General features: G+C 45.7%; 1 protein-coding gene across 2 annotated transcripts; it reads right to left on the reverse strand.

Moving 5' to 3' along the window:
• Positions 1-5,125: 5,125 nt before the first annotated feature.
• On the reverse strand, positions 5,126-10,126 carry PCBD1 (pterin-4 alpha-carbinolamine dehydratase 1). 2 transcript variants are annotated; one of them, XM_070470788.1, is made up of 4 exons: positions 9,923-10,126; positions 7,285-7,416; positions 6,479-6,559; positions 5,126-5,698 (listed from the first exon to the last, which is right to left on the reverse strand). In XM_070470788.1, exons 1-4 carry the CDS (start codon positions 10,109-10,111, stop codon positions 5,600-5,602), a joined length of 501 nt encoding a protein of 166 aa, XP_070326889.1. In that variant the 5' UTR covers positions 10,112-10,126; the 3' UTR covers positions 5,126-5,599. The 2 variants fall into 2 exon arrangements, with proteins under 2 accessions (XP_070326889.1, XP_020733101.1); XM_020877442.2 differs by having other exon boundaries at positions 9,961-10,043.
• Between the last annotated feature and the right edge of the window lie 957 nt (positions 10,127-11,083).

Consider the following 11,083-nt stretch of genomic DNA (forward strand, 5'->3'; position numbering starts at 1 on the left):
CGCAAAAATAAACTCAAAATGGCTTAAATACAACACAATACACCACAAGACTCCTTGAAGAGAACATTAGGCAAGACATTCTTTTACATAAATCGTAGTAATGTTTCTCTATGGTCATTCTTCCAAGGCAACTGAAACAAAAGCAAAACTAAGCAAATAGGACCTCATCAAACTTATCATATTTTACAGAGCAACGGGAACCATAAACAAGATCAAAACACAACAGACTGGAAGAAAATAGCTGCAAACAGAGTGATCGACAAAGGTTTCATTTCTAAAATACACCAGCAGCTCATACAGCTCTACACCAAAACCACAAACAACCCAATTTTAAAACTGGACACAACCCAATTTTTTGGACTCTCCAAGAAGATATGTGGGTGCATGCATGCTAAGTCACTTCAGTCATGTCTGACTCTTCGTGACCTCATGGACTATAGCCTGCCAGGCTCCTCTGTCCGTGGGATTCTTCAGACAAGAATACTGAAGTGGGTTGCCATGCCCTCCTCCAGGGGATCTTCCCAACCCAGGGACTGAACCCACATCTCTTATGTCTCCTGCATTGGCAGGGAAGTTCCTTACCACTGAGCCACCAGGGGAGCTCTCCAACACATGCCTGTGGGCAAAGGCATGTGAAAAGATGGCCAAACCCCTAATTATTAAAGTCCAAGTCAGAACTCCAATGAATCGTCACTTCACACTCATCAGAAGGCCATCATCAAAAGAGCTACAAATAATAAATGCCAGAGAGGATGTGGAGAGTAAAGAACCCCAATACCCTTTGGTGGCCTTGAAACTGTGCAGCTACTATGGAGAAGTGTATGGAGGTTCCTTAAAAACTAAAAACAGTTACCACATGATCCAGCAATCCCATTCCTGGTTTCTGTTTGGAGAAAACTCTAATTCAAAAAGACGTACGTCCTCCAAGGGTCATAGCAGCACTGTTCACAATAGCCAAGACATGGAAGCCGCATGAATGACCATGAACAGATGAATGCAAAAAGTTGTGCTCTATAGACACATGAATATCTCTACATATACTCATGAATATACTACTCAGTCTTCACTAAAGGAGGACAGAATGCCACGTGCAGTGATGTGGACAGACTGAGAGACGAGCATACAAAGTGAAGTCAGAGAAAGACAAACATTCTATGAGGTCACTTATACGTGAAATCTAAAATATGATATAAATGAACTTATTTGCAAATTAGAAACAGACTCATATACAGAAAACAAACTCATGGTCACCACAGGGGAAAGGGTGGGGGAGGGATAAATGAGGGGTTGTGGATTAGCAGATGCAGACCACTATATATAGAACTAAAAAACAAGGTCCTACTATATAGCACAGGGAACTCCATTCAATGTTTTATAAGGAGCTATAATGAAAACATTATGACAAGGAATAAACAGATATACATATATTTAACTGAGCCACTTCTCTCCACACCACAAATTATCACAACATTTTAATCATAAAAAAGGATCATACACCACGATCAAGTTGGATTCATCTCAGGCTCACAAGGATGGTTCAACATACATCAGTCAATCAAAGTGACCCAGCACATCAACAAAGGAAAAGACGAAAATCACATGATCATCTCCACAGACGCAGGAAAAGCATTTCATACAATTCAACATCCATTCATCATAAACACTTCCCAAAGCAGGGAAGGGAAGAGGCAATGTAGGACCAACCCACAGCCAACATAATGCTCACTAGTGACAAGCTGATTGCCTTCCCACTGAAATCTGGAACAAATCAAGATGCCCACTAGCTCCACTTCTATCCAACATGATATTGTAAATCCTAGCCACAACAATCAGAAAAAAAGAACACAAGTAAAAGGTGTCCATATTGGAAGGAAAGAGGTGATATTGTCATGCCATGCAGATGATGTGACAGTATACACAGAATACCCTAAGGATGTCACACATCAACTACTAGCACTGATAAACAAATTCAGCAATGTAGCAGAATACAAAATCGATATACAGAAATCATCTGCATTTCTTCATGCTAACAGAATGGGAAAGTGAAGCAGAGAGTCTCATTTAAAATCATACCAAAAAGCAAAATAAAATACATAGGATAAACCTGACCAAGGTGGTGAGAGACTTATCTGCTGACAACTATAAAACACAGATAAAGGCAACTGAAGATGATTCAAAATTTGACAGCTACCCTGTTCTCTGGGGTGTGGGGGCGGGGCTTCCCTGGTGGCTCAGTGGTAAAGAATCTGCCTGCAGTGCAGAGGCCATGGGTTCGATCCTTGTGTCAGGAAGATCCCCTGGAGGAGGCATGGCAACCCACTCCAGTATTCTTGCCTGGAGAACACAATGGACATAGCCTGGCCCTATAGTACATAGGGTCACAAAGAGTTGAACACAACTGAAGCAACTTAGCATGCCTGTGTGTACTACCCAAAGCAAATTACAGATTTCATATGATTGAAATCAAACTATCTATGACGTTGTTCACAGGACTAAAATAAATAGTCCTAAAATGTATATGCAACCAGAAAAACCCAGAATGCCCAAAGCAATTCTGTGTACAAAATGAAAGCTCTCAGACTTCGTACCATATTACCAAGCCACAGTAAGAAAGCAGCATGGTACTGGCACAAAAACAGCCATATGGATTGAAGGAACATGACCAAGAGCCTAGAAATAGATTCACACACCTATGGTCAATTCATCTTTGACAAAGGAGGCAAGAAAATATACAATGGAGAAAAGACAGTCCCTTCAGCAACTGGTATTGTGGAAGCTGGACAGCTACATGTGAATCAATGAAGCTGGAACACTCCCTCATACAACACACAAAATAAGCTTAAAATGCCTTACCAACTTAAAACAAAAGACATGACACCACAGGACTCCTAGAAAAGAACAATAGACAATACATTCTCTGACATAAATCCTAGCAATGTTTTCTTAGGTCAGTCTCCCAAAGCTATAGAGACAAAAAGCAAAACTAAACAAACAGGACTTCAATCAAGCTTACCATCTTTTATACAACAGAGGGAAGCATACACAAAACCAAGAGACAAGCTATGGACTGAGAGAAAATATCTGCAAAGGCTGAATAACAAGGGCTTCATTTCCAAAATATACCAGCAGCTCATACAACCAATACCAAACTATTAACCCAATTTTAAAATCTGGTAGAAGACTTCAAGAGACAGTTCTCCAAAGATGACATACACATGGGCAACAGGCACATGAAAAGACAGACAACATTGCTAATTATCAGAGAGATTCAATGAAAACTTCAATGAGTTGTCATCTCACACTGGTCTGAGTCTTGGCCATCATCAAAAAGGCTACAAATAATAGATGCTGGAGAGGAAGTGGAGAAAAAGCAATCCCTCTACCCTGTTGCTGGCCATGTGACCTGGTGCAGCCTCAACAGTAAAGAGGATGGTGATTCTTTAAAAATCTAACAATAGAGCTATCATATAATCCAGGAATCCCACTATTGGGAATATACCCCCCAAAAAACTCTACCTAAAAAATATATATGCTACACACTACTATATTTAAAATGGATAACCAAAAAGGACGTACTGTATAGCACACGGAACTATACAGCGTGTTCTGTACATTTTCAGGGTCACATGGTAACCTGGATGGGTGGGGAGTTTGGGGGAGAACGGATACAGGTGTATGTAAGGCTGAGTCCCTTCATGCTCACCTGAAACTACCACGGCATTGTATGTTAATCGGCTATACCCCAATATAAAATTAAAACCTAAAAAACATTTCCAGTAACTATTATAAATGCAAAAATAAAAATGCATTTAGGGAAATATAAGCTCTTTGTTTCTTTCTCTAATTGCTTTTCATGAAAAAAATGATAGGTCCACATTGGGGAAAAAATTCATGCACCCCAATATGCAAGTAGTAGTATTTATAATCACCAAATCATGGAAGGAACCCTAGTCCCCATCAACATAAGGAAGACACAGTTTATATCAGTGGTTCCTGACCTTTTTGACAGCAGGAACTGGTTTTTTGGAAGACAATTTTTCCACAGATGGAGTAGGGAAGGTTCAGGTGGTAATGCCAGCAATGATGAACAGCAGATGGAGCTTCACTCACTTGCCTAACCACTCACCTTCTGCTGTGTGGCCTATTTCCCAATAGGCCATGGACCAGTACCAGTCCTCAGCTGGGGGGTTGAGGACCCCTGGTATATATATCTGTACACACACGTATGTGTGCATGTGCACACACACAGACAGACACACATATACAATGGAATATTACTCAGGCATAAAAAAGAAACAATGCTGTTTGCAAAAATGTGAATGAACCTAGAGATTATCATACTACATGCAATCAGTCAAAGACAGACATATGATATATGTGGAATATAAAAAATTAGAGAACAGAAACATAGCAATAGAAAACAAATTCATGGCTATCAAAGGGGAAGGTGGGGGAGGGATAAATTAGGAGTACAAAATTAATAGCTATACCTTATCACATATAAAATAAATAAAGTTAGTATACAGAAGGGGAACTATATCCAATAGTTTGTAATAACCTTTAATGTAAAAGTATAAAAAACATGTCTGTATATCATGTGTGTGTGTGTGTGTGTGTGTGTGTGTATATATACTCACACATATATATAATTGAATCAATTTGATTTACACCTGAAATTAACATAATATGGCAAAAGAACTATGCTTCAAGAAAAAAAAATCTCCACGTTGGATGCTGTAGGCCAAGAAGAAGACCTAGTCATAGGTCCCATCATGCATAACACTATCTGGCTAACCTTTACCTTTGTTCAAGATGCTCCCTCAGTTACCTCTGCCTCAAGAATCAAGTCAAATGAAGCTTCCTGGTTCAACTGTGTGAATCACTGTATGTTCATTAACTCATTTCTTGTCTTTGCATCTGACATTAACTTCATTCATGCTGCCTGGTAATATTTAAATATTTTTCTACTTAATTCCCAGAGACAATAGGAGCTTAGGGTGTTCTGGTCCCCCTTCCCCTTAGTAGTCTGAACACTGTCTTGTACAAAGTACAAAGTAGGTGCTTTAAATGTCTATTGATTCCAATTTGGATTGGCTTGTGAAAAAGAAGATTCTAGAGCCTGAGGCCAAGTGAAACAACAGTTTTATTTTAGGCATAAAAGAGCATGAGTTTTTGTCACATAGGGTAAAGATGGCCCTAGGGTCCTAGCTTCTAACATAAGACTATGTTTATCTTAGACACAGCTTTTATCACAGCTTTTTGGGAAGTAAATTAGAAAAGGAATAAGACACAGCTTGGAAATAAAGTCATTTTTTCTGGAGAGTTGTAATGAAAGAAGAGCTTATTCAAATCAGTGTACACATCACAGAGACTCAAGGAAGATGAAAGTGATGTGGGGTAAAACCGGTCTGAGTTTCTGGTCTTAGCAGTGATGTTGGTCTCTCCTTCCAACAGCAAGGACTTGCCCCTAAATGGAGGCAGCAGGGTCGATTTGGCGGTTTTGACTATAGTAGCATCTTGGTGCTCCCCCAGTTTCCTCTCTGGATCCCCAGTTCAGTGCCCCCACCCTTCCCCGGAAGAACTGAGAGAAGGGCAGGGTCTATGTCATGGACACTGCTACTTGCTCGATGAAGCTGGCCAGGTTTATGTCCCGTTCTGAAAGGCCCGCACACTCGTGAGTGCTCAGGGTGATGTGGACCTGAAACAAAACCAGAGATTCCAGGCCAGCTGACTCTACCAGCTGAACCTACGAGCTGGAGGGAGTTGCCAGCTCCTGGGCTCAAGCATGCTGTGAAGAGTAACTAGGCACTCAAGAGTAACTGGCTCCCCCCGGGGCTGCCTTCTTGACCAGTCTTTAACAGGGCAAAACTGTCTTCTATTCCATCTCCATGAACAATGGTGACTACAGCACAGGATAAAAAAGAAAGATCCAAATATCAAGAGCAACATAAAAGCTAAAGACAAGACTCTAGACCAACTTCAACTCCTAAACACTGTCCATTTATAGATTGTCTCTTCCAAACTTAATGTTTTTAGAAAGAGTCCAGCATAGCGCTTGGCGCATGGCAGGCATTTAATGACTGTTTCCGTTCATTTAGCAGACAGGCTGACCTTTCTGGTGTGCCTGGGTATTCTTAGTTCAAGATTATTGCTTTTTCATTCTTCCACATCTCAAGGAAAATTTCAGCCCTTGAGAGCTATTAGCAATGAATATACCTGGTTCCCACAGCTTTTCCTTCCTTGGGATTTGCCTCCTTAACGTCTGCTTTAACCACACAGTATCTCGCTAGTGTTCTAGTTTGCTTTTTTTTTTTTTAATCTGCAGTGAGACTGAATATTTTCCAGGGGCTGTTTAGTCGATTCTAGGAAGGAGATGAAAGGAACAGGAGCTGATACTATGTCAGTGAGGAGGGCCCACGGGGAAGTCCAAGGGAGAGGCCTTCAGAGGGAGTTGGAGTTCCAGGCATGCATCACTCACCTTGTTATACACGTTAAACCATTCGGGATGGTGGTCCAATTTCTCAGCCTGCAGGGCCACTCTTGTCATGAAGCCAAAAGCCTGTTTAATGAAGTGAAACCCAGGTTAGTATTCTGAGAGAAAGGACGGCTGGACTCCCTTTTATGGTCAGTGTGAGGCCCAGAAGGAAGAGGATGGCCTCGATCCCTATAAGGTGACCTTTCTAGGTTTAAGCATTCCTCCGAGTACCCTGCCACTAGTTCTGAGGCTGGAGTTTGAGGTGGCCTTTCTGCAGCAGAAAGTTGTATCACCAGGACCACTAAGAAGGTGGAAATCCCAAAGAGGTTTTGCATCTTGGCCAATCTTTAGGTTATCTATTAAAACGTCTTCAAATAGTCACCTGTTTCCCACTTGAACTGTCTCCTTTTCTAAGGAGACTAAGGACTGTTTCTAAAAGTTCCAGGCATGGAGGCCTCCCTGGTGGGTAAAGAATCTGCTTACAATGCAGGGGACTCAGGTTCAATTCATGGGTCAGGAAAATCCCCTGGAGAAGGGCATGGCAACCCACTCAGTATTCCTGCCTGGAGAATTCCACGGACAGAGGAGACTGGCAGGTCCCAGAGTCAGACACGACTGAGCGACTAACACACACAAAACGGAGACAGCCCAGGACCTATCCCCAACTAAACTGGATGAAGACAGCTAAACCGGATTAGCACAGCATCTTGAGAGTCTTGACTAACAGGACTCTAAGGGAGGGAACACGTTCTGGAGTGTGACCCCGTCAGCCCTGGTCTCAGGAACTGTGTCCCACCCCAGTGCCATACCCGGTTGAAGTCTTTGAAATGGAACTGCTTGAAGATGGCATCCCGGCCTTCCAGCTCGTTCCACCCCACGGCCCGCAGGTTTGGCAGCAGCTGGTCCCTCTCCTCCGCACTCAGCCTGTGTGCTTTGCCAGCCTAGGAGAGGGAAAACACAGAAGCTCAAGGGCACTTTGTTTTTTTTTCTTTAAACAGGACAAAAAAAGAGGGCCCTGGGCCTTCGGGGAAATTTAGCCAGCTTCCACAGGTGGCTGCGGTGACACAGTCAAAGGGCAGCTCGTGTAACGCAACAGCCTGGGAGGAGGGGCCTGGCTCGGGCACCGATAGGTTCTTCGAGAACAGAGTCCTGAGGTGTAATACCAATCACTGGGGCGAGAAATGTTCCTCCCTGCGCTGTCCTCAGAGCTTTCAGAGGGCACCCCTCCATTTAAATATCAGGTCTCTTTCATTCATGAGAGAATAAATCAAAGCAAATCAAGCCCCTACTGTTACTGTGTACTGAAGAGGAAACTGAGGCCTGGAGAGGGGAAATGACCACCCCCCACTCTCCCCAGTCAGTGAAAGCACAGTCATCAATCTCAAGATGGGTCCATATCCCTTGGGACTGGCAAAGGAACTAGCACTTAAGACATGTTCCAGGAGATTCTTAGCCACTGGCACTACCTCCCAGTGGGTAGCCCCCCTCATTCCTACACAGCCTCTGGTTCCCCGCTGCCAGGCCTATGTTTATTCCCACCTTCTTTTCTATTCTGTCAGCTTGAGCCAGAGCTCGGGCCCAAAGCAGAAGTAACTTGGCCAAGGGCAAATGGCCAGTGCAGTGCCTCAGCCTATTTTCCTATTGTGCAAAATGTCCCCGGGGCAGCCCAAACTGACACCACTCAGGCCATGAGTGGAACCTTCTCTTAGAAAACAGAAGAAAGGAAAGGTGAGTTCTCCAGCCTCTCAAAAAGATCCAGGTGGCAGAACTTAAGGGATCCTAGAATTTAGGCCTGTGAAGTAGAACTACCCAAGGATGGACACTGTTGAGTGCTAAATTAAAAGTGAGTTAGTCAGGTCTGGGAAAAGAATATGAGGGAAGTTAATTCAGTTTTGATAAGGCAGCCTGCAAACTGGAAGCCAGGTGGCCTGGGGGCACTCATTTCTCCTGGCTTGATGGGTAAAATATAAGAACTGCCGCTTTAGGAATCAGCAAGGGGAGCCAGGAGACACTTAACTCCATTGCTATTAAGGGGATATTATCTGCATTTTTAAAAGGGGACTTCCTGACAGGCCTTCAGGTGTGGATTAGAACTGAAAAATCATTGCAGGGTTCTGGTAATTCAACAGTTTTCTCCCTCCTGAAAAGCGTGGGCTCTCTCTGGACAGATCTGGATGGATCCGTCTCCTCTCCTAGGCTCTGGAAGATCAGCAAGGACAGTTGAGATCTGCATCACCAGTCAACCCAGTCTCTCTTCCAGAACCTGGCCCCGTCTCTGTGGCTGATAGGCCTGGTCTATGTATCCATTCAACCTGATGGCAGCTAAGGCTTAAGAAGCTACCACCTAGTACACTGACTCGAAAGGAGTGCATGGGTACTAGCGGGCTCCTAGGAGGCTCCCCTTTCTCTTTAGAGTCTTCTGGAATCCCCCACATCTCACAGCCTGGGGCTGAACTGACAAACCCCTCTGAGATCTGGGCTCAGAGAGGGGGCAGGGGCAGTGTTTGCTTAGTAAAATCCCAGGTCAGGCCTGGACGTGGCCTGGGCCTCTGGGGGTGTGCAGAGGGGTTACTGATTACCCACGTCCTGCAGCTGCAGAGCCTCAATGTACCTCTCAATCAGCTCACCTACCACCTCCCCTATGTTCAAGCCAAGGTCTTCAAAGTGCCCTCCCAGGTGTCACCACAGTCCCACCTGCTCCTAATGCTTTGGAGCCTAACGTTTTTGCTGTTTAGTACAGGTGTGGGTCTAGAAGCTTCCCTTCTTGCTGCCCTGCAGGTTCACCTTCATCTCTATAGCTGAGCACAGGGCCTGGCGCTCTCCTCCCAGAAAGCTCAGCCTGGAGGGCGTGTGACTCTGAGCAATCACGTCCCCACTGCTGGGCACAGGCCTCAAACTAGGCGCCAGAGGGTGGCCCTGAGGTCCGGGCTCCGCAGAGGGGGCTCAGTTAGACCCCGTGCCCAGAAGTGCAAGCGGAAAGGGCAGCAAACAGGCAGGCAGAAGCACTCGGGAAATTCAGCCGGCCCTCCTTCGCACACCCCCACAGGCATCGGTCTCCCCCCCCACTGCACCCCGCCAGCCCCCAATATAGGACAGGGCCGCGCCACCAGGGGGCTAGGTCTGCGGGGTCACTAAACCGCCACGCCCCATCCCCGTCTCACCGCCCCACTCCCTGCCCGAGGCACCCAGACCCTGAGCGGGTTCTGGCCTGGGCTCCCTCCTGGCTGTCACTGAACCTGCCACCGCCCGCCTCTCGGCCTCAGTGTCCGCGGCGGCACCGCTGCGGGTAGGGCGGAGGCGGGACCGAGACCCCGACTCTCCCAGCCCGGCGCGCGGCTGCTTCGCGAAGGCCTGGGAGGGAGGCTCCCCCGCACGCCTAGCGCGGTCCTCTGGCCTGGGCGCGGGCCCCGGGCCCTCCTCCGTCCCTCCCGCGCGTCCCCTCCTAACCTGCTGCCCGGACGGCGGCAGCGCCTGAGCCCCCTTACCATGCCGGACGCGGAGGCAGGCAGCAGCAGCAGGTGGCAGCGGAGCCCCCGAGCGCGACGCCGGGCGCCTGGGAAGCCGTCGGGCGGGGCCGCGCTCGGGCCGCCCCGAGGCGGGAGCGCGGCCTAGAAGGAGCCGCCCACCGGCAATCATTAACCACAGCTGAGGTTCCCTTCCAGCACTTTCCACGCAGGCAACGTTACAGGGAGCTGCGGGCGTTAAGGACCCGGGCTCCAAACGCTGACTTCAGTATTTGCATCGCGCGGTGCCGCTTCCTGCTGTGTGACTCTGGGCGCGAGATTACTTTTTCTTGCCTACAAACACCTCATTGAGAAATTGACCCCCACAATAAGCTGCGCATATTTCAAGAGTACACTTCGATGCGTTTTGACGTAGTATGCATCTGTGCAACCATGCATCACCACGTAGTATGCATCACCGCGATGAAGATCATGAACATAGCCATAACCCCTAGAATGCCTCCTCCTAACTCAAATAACCCCTGACCTGTTTCCCTATAGATAAGATTGCATTTTCTATGTGAATGCTATGTGAATGGACATAACTTTCCATTCTTTATATCTGCCTTCTTTCATTCAGCATAATTACTTTGAGGTTCAGCTATGCTTTTGCGTATATCAATAGTTTCTTTTTATGGCCGAGTAGAAGTTATTTAATAGTGTTATATTGTGTTGGAAATGTTACAGTTTGTTCGACATTTGGGAAACGCTACAATTTGTCGAACGTTTGGATTGTTTCCAGTTTTTGACTATTAGAGGTAAAGCTGCTGTAAACTTTTGCGTGCATATATGCTTTCGTTTTTCTTTCATATGCAGGGGTATATGCTATTAACTTGTTAGGAAAACTACCAAACTGCTTTTCAAAGTGGTCAGATTATTTTACATCCCCATCAGTAGTGCATGAGACTTCAAGTTCCTCTGCACTTTCCCAGGTGCACAAAAATTTGTGTCAGTCTTTTTAATTTTAGCCATTCTAATTGGTATGCAGTGGTATCTCACTGTGGTTTTGAGTTTCCTTAATGACTAATGATGTTAAATATCTTTTTGATAGGGACCGAGTAAAGGGATAGAGTAGGTGATTAAATAGTTAATCCCACAAAGGGAT

This window comes from Odocoileus virginianus, chromosome 7 (genome assembly GCF_023699985.2).
Source record: "Odocoileus virginianus isolate 20LAN1187 ecotype Illinois chromosome 7, Ovbor_1.2, whole genome shotgun sequence".
Lineage (NCBI taxonomy): Eukaryota > Metazoa > Chordata > Mammalia > Artiodactyla > Cervidae > Odocoileus > Odocoileus virginianus.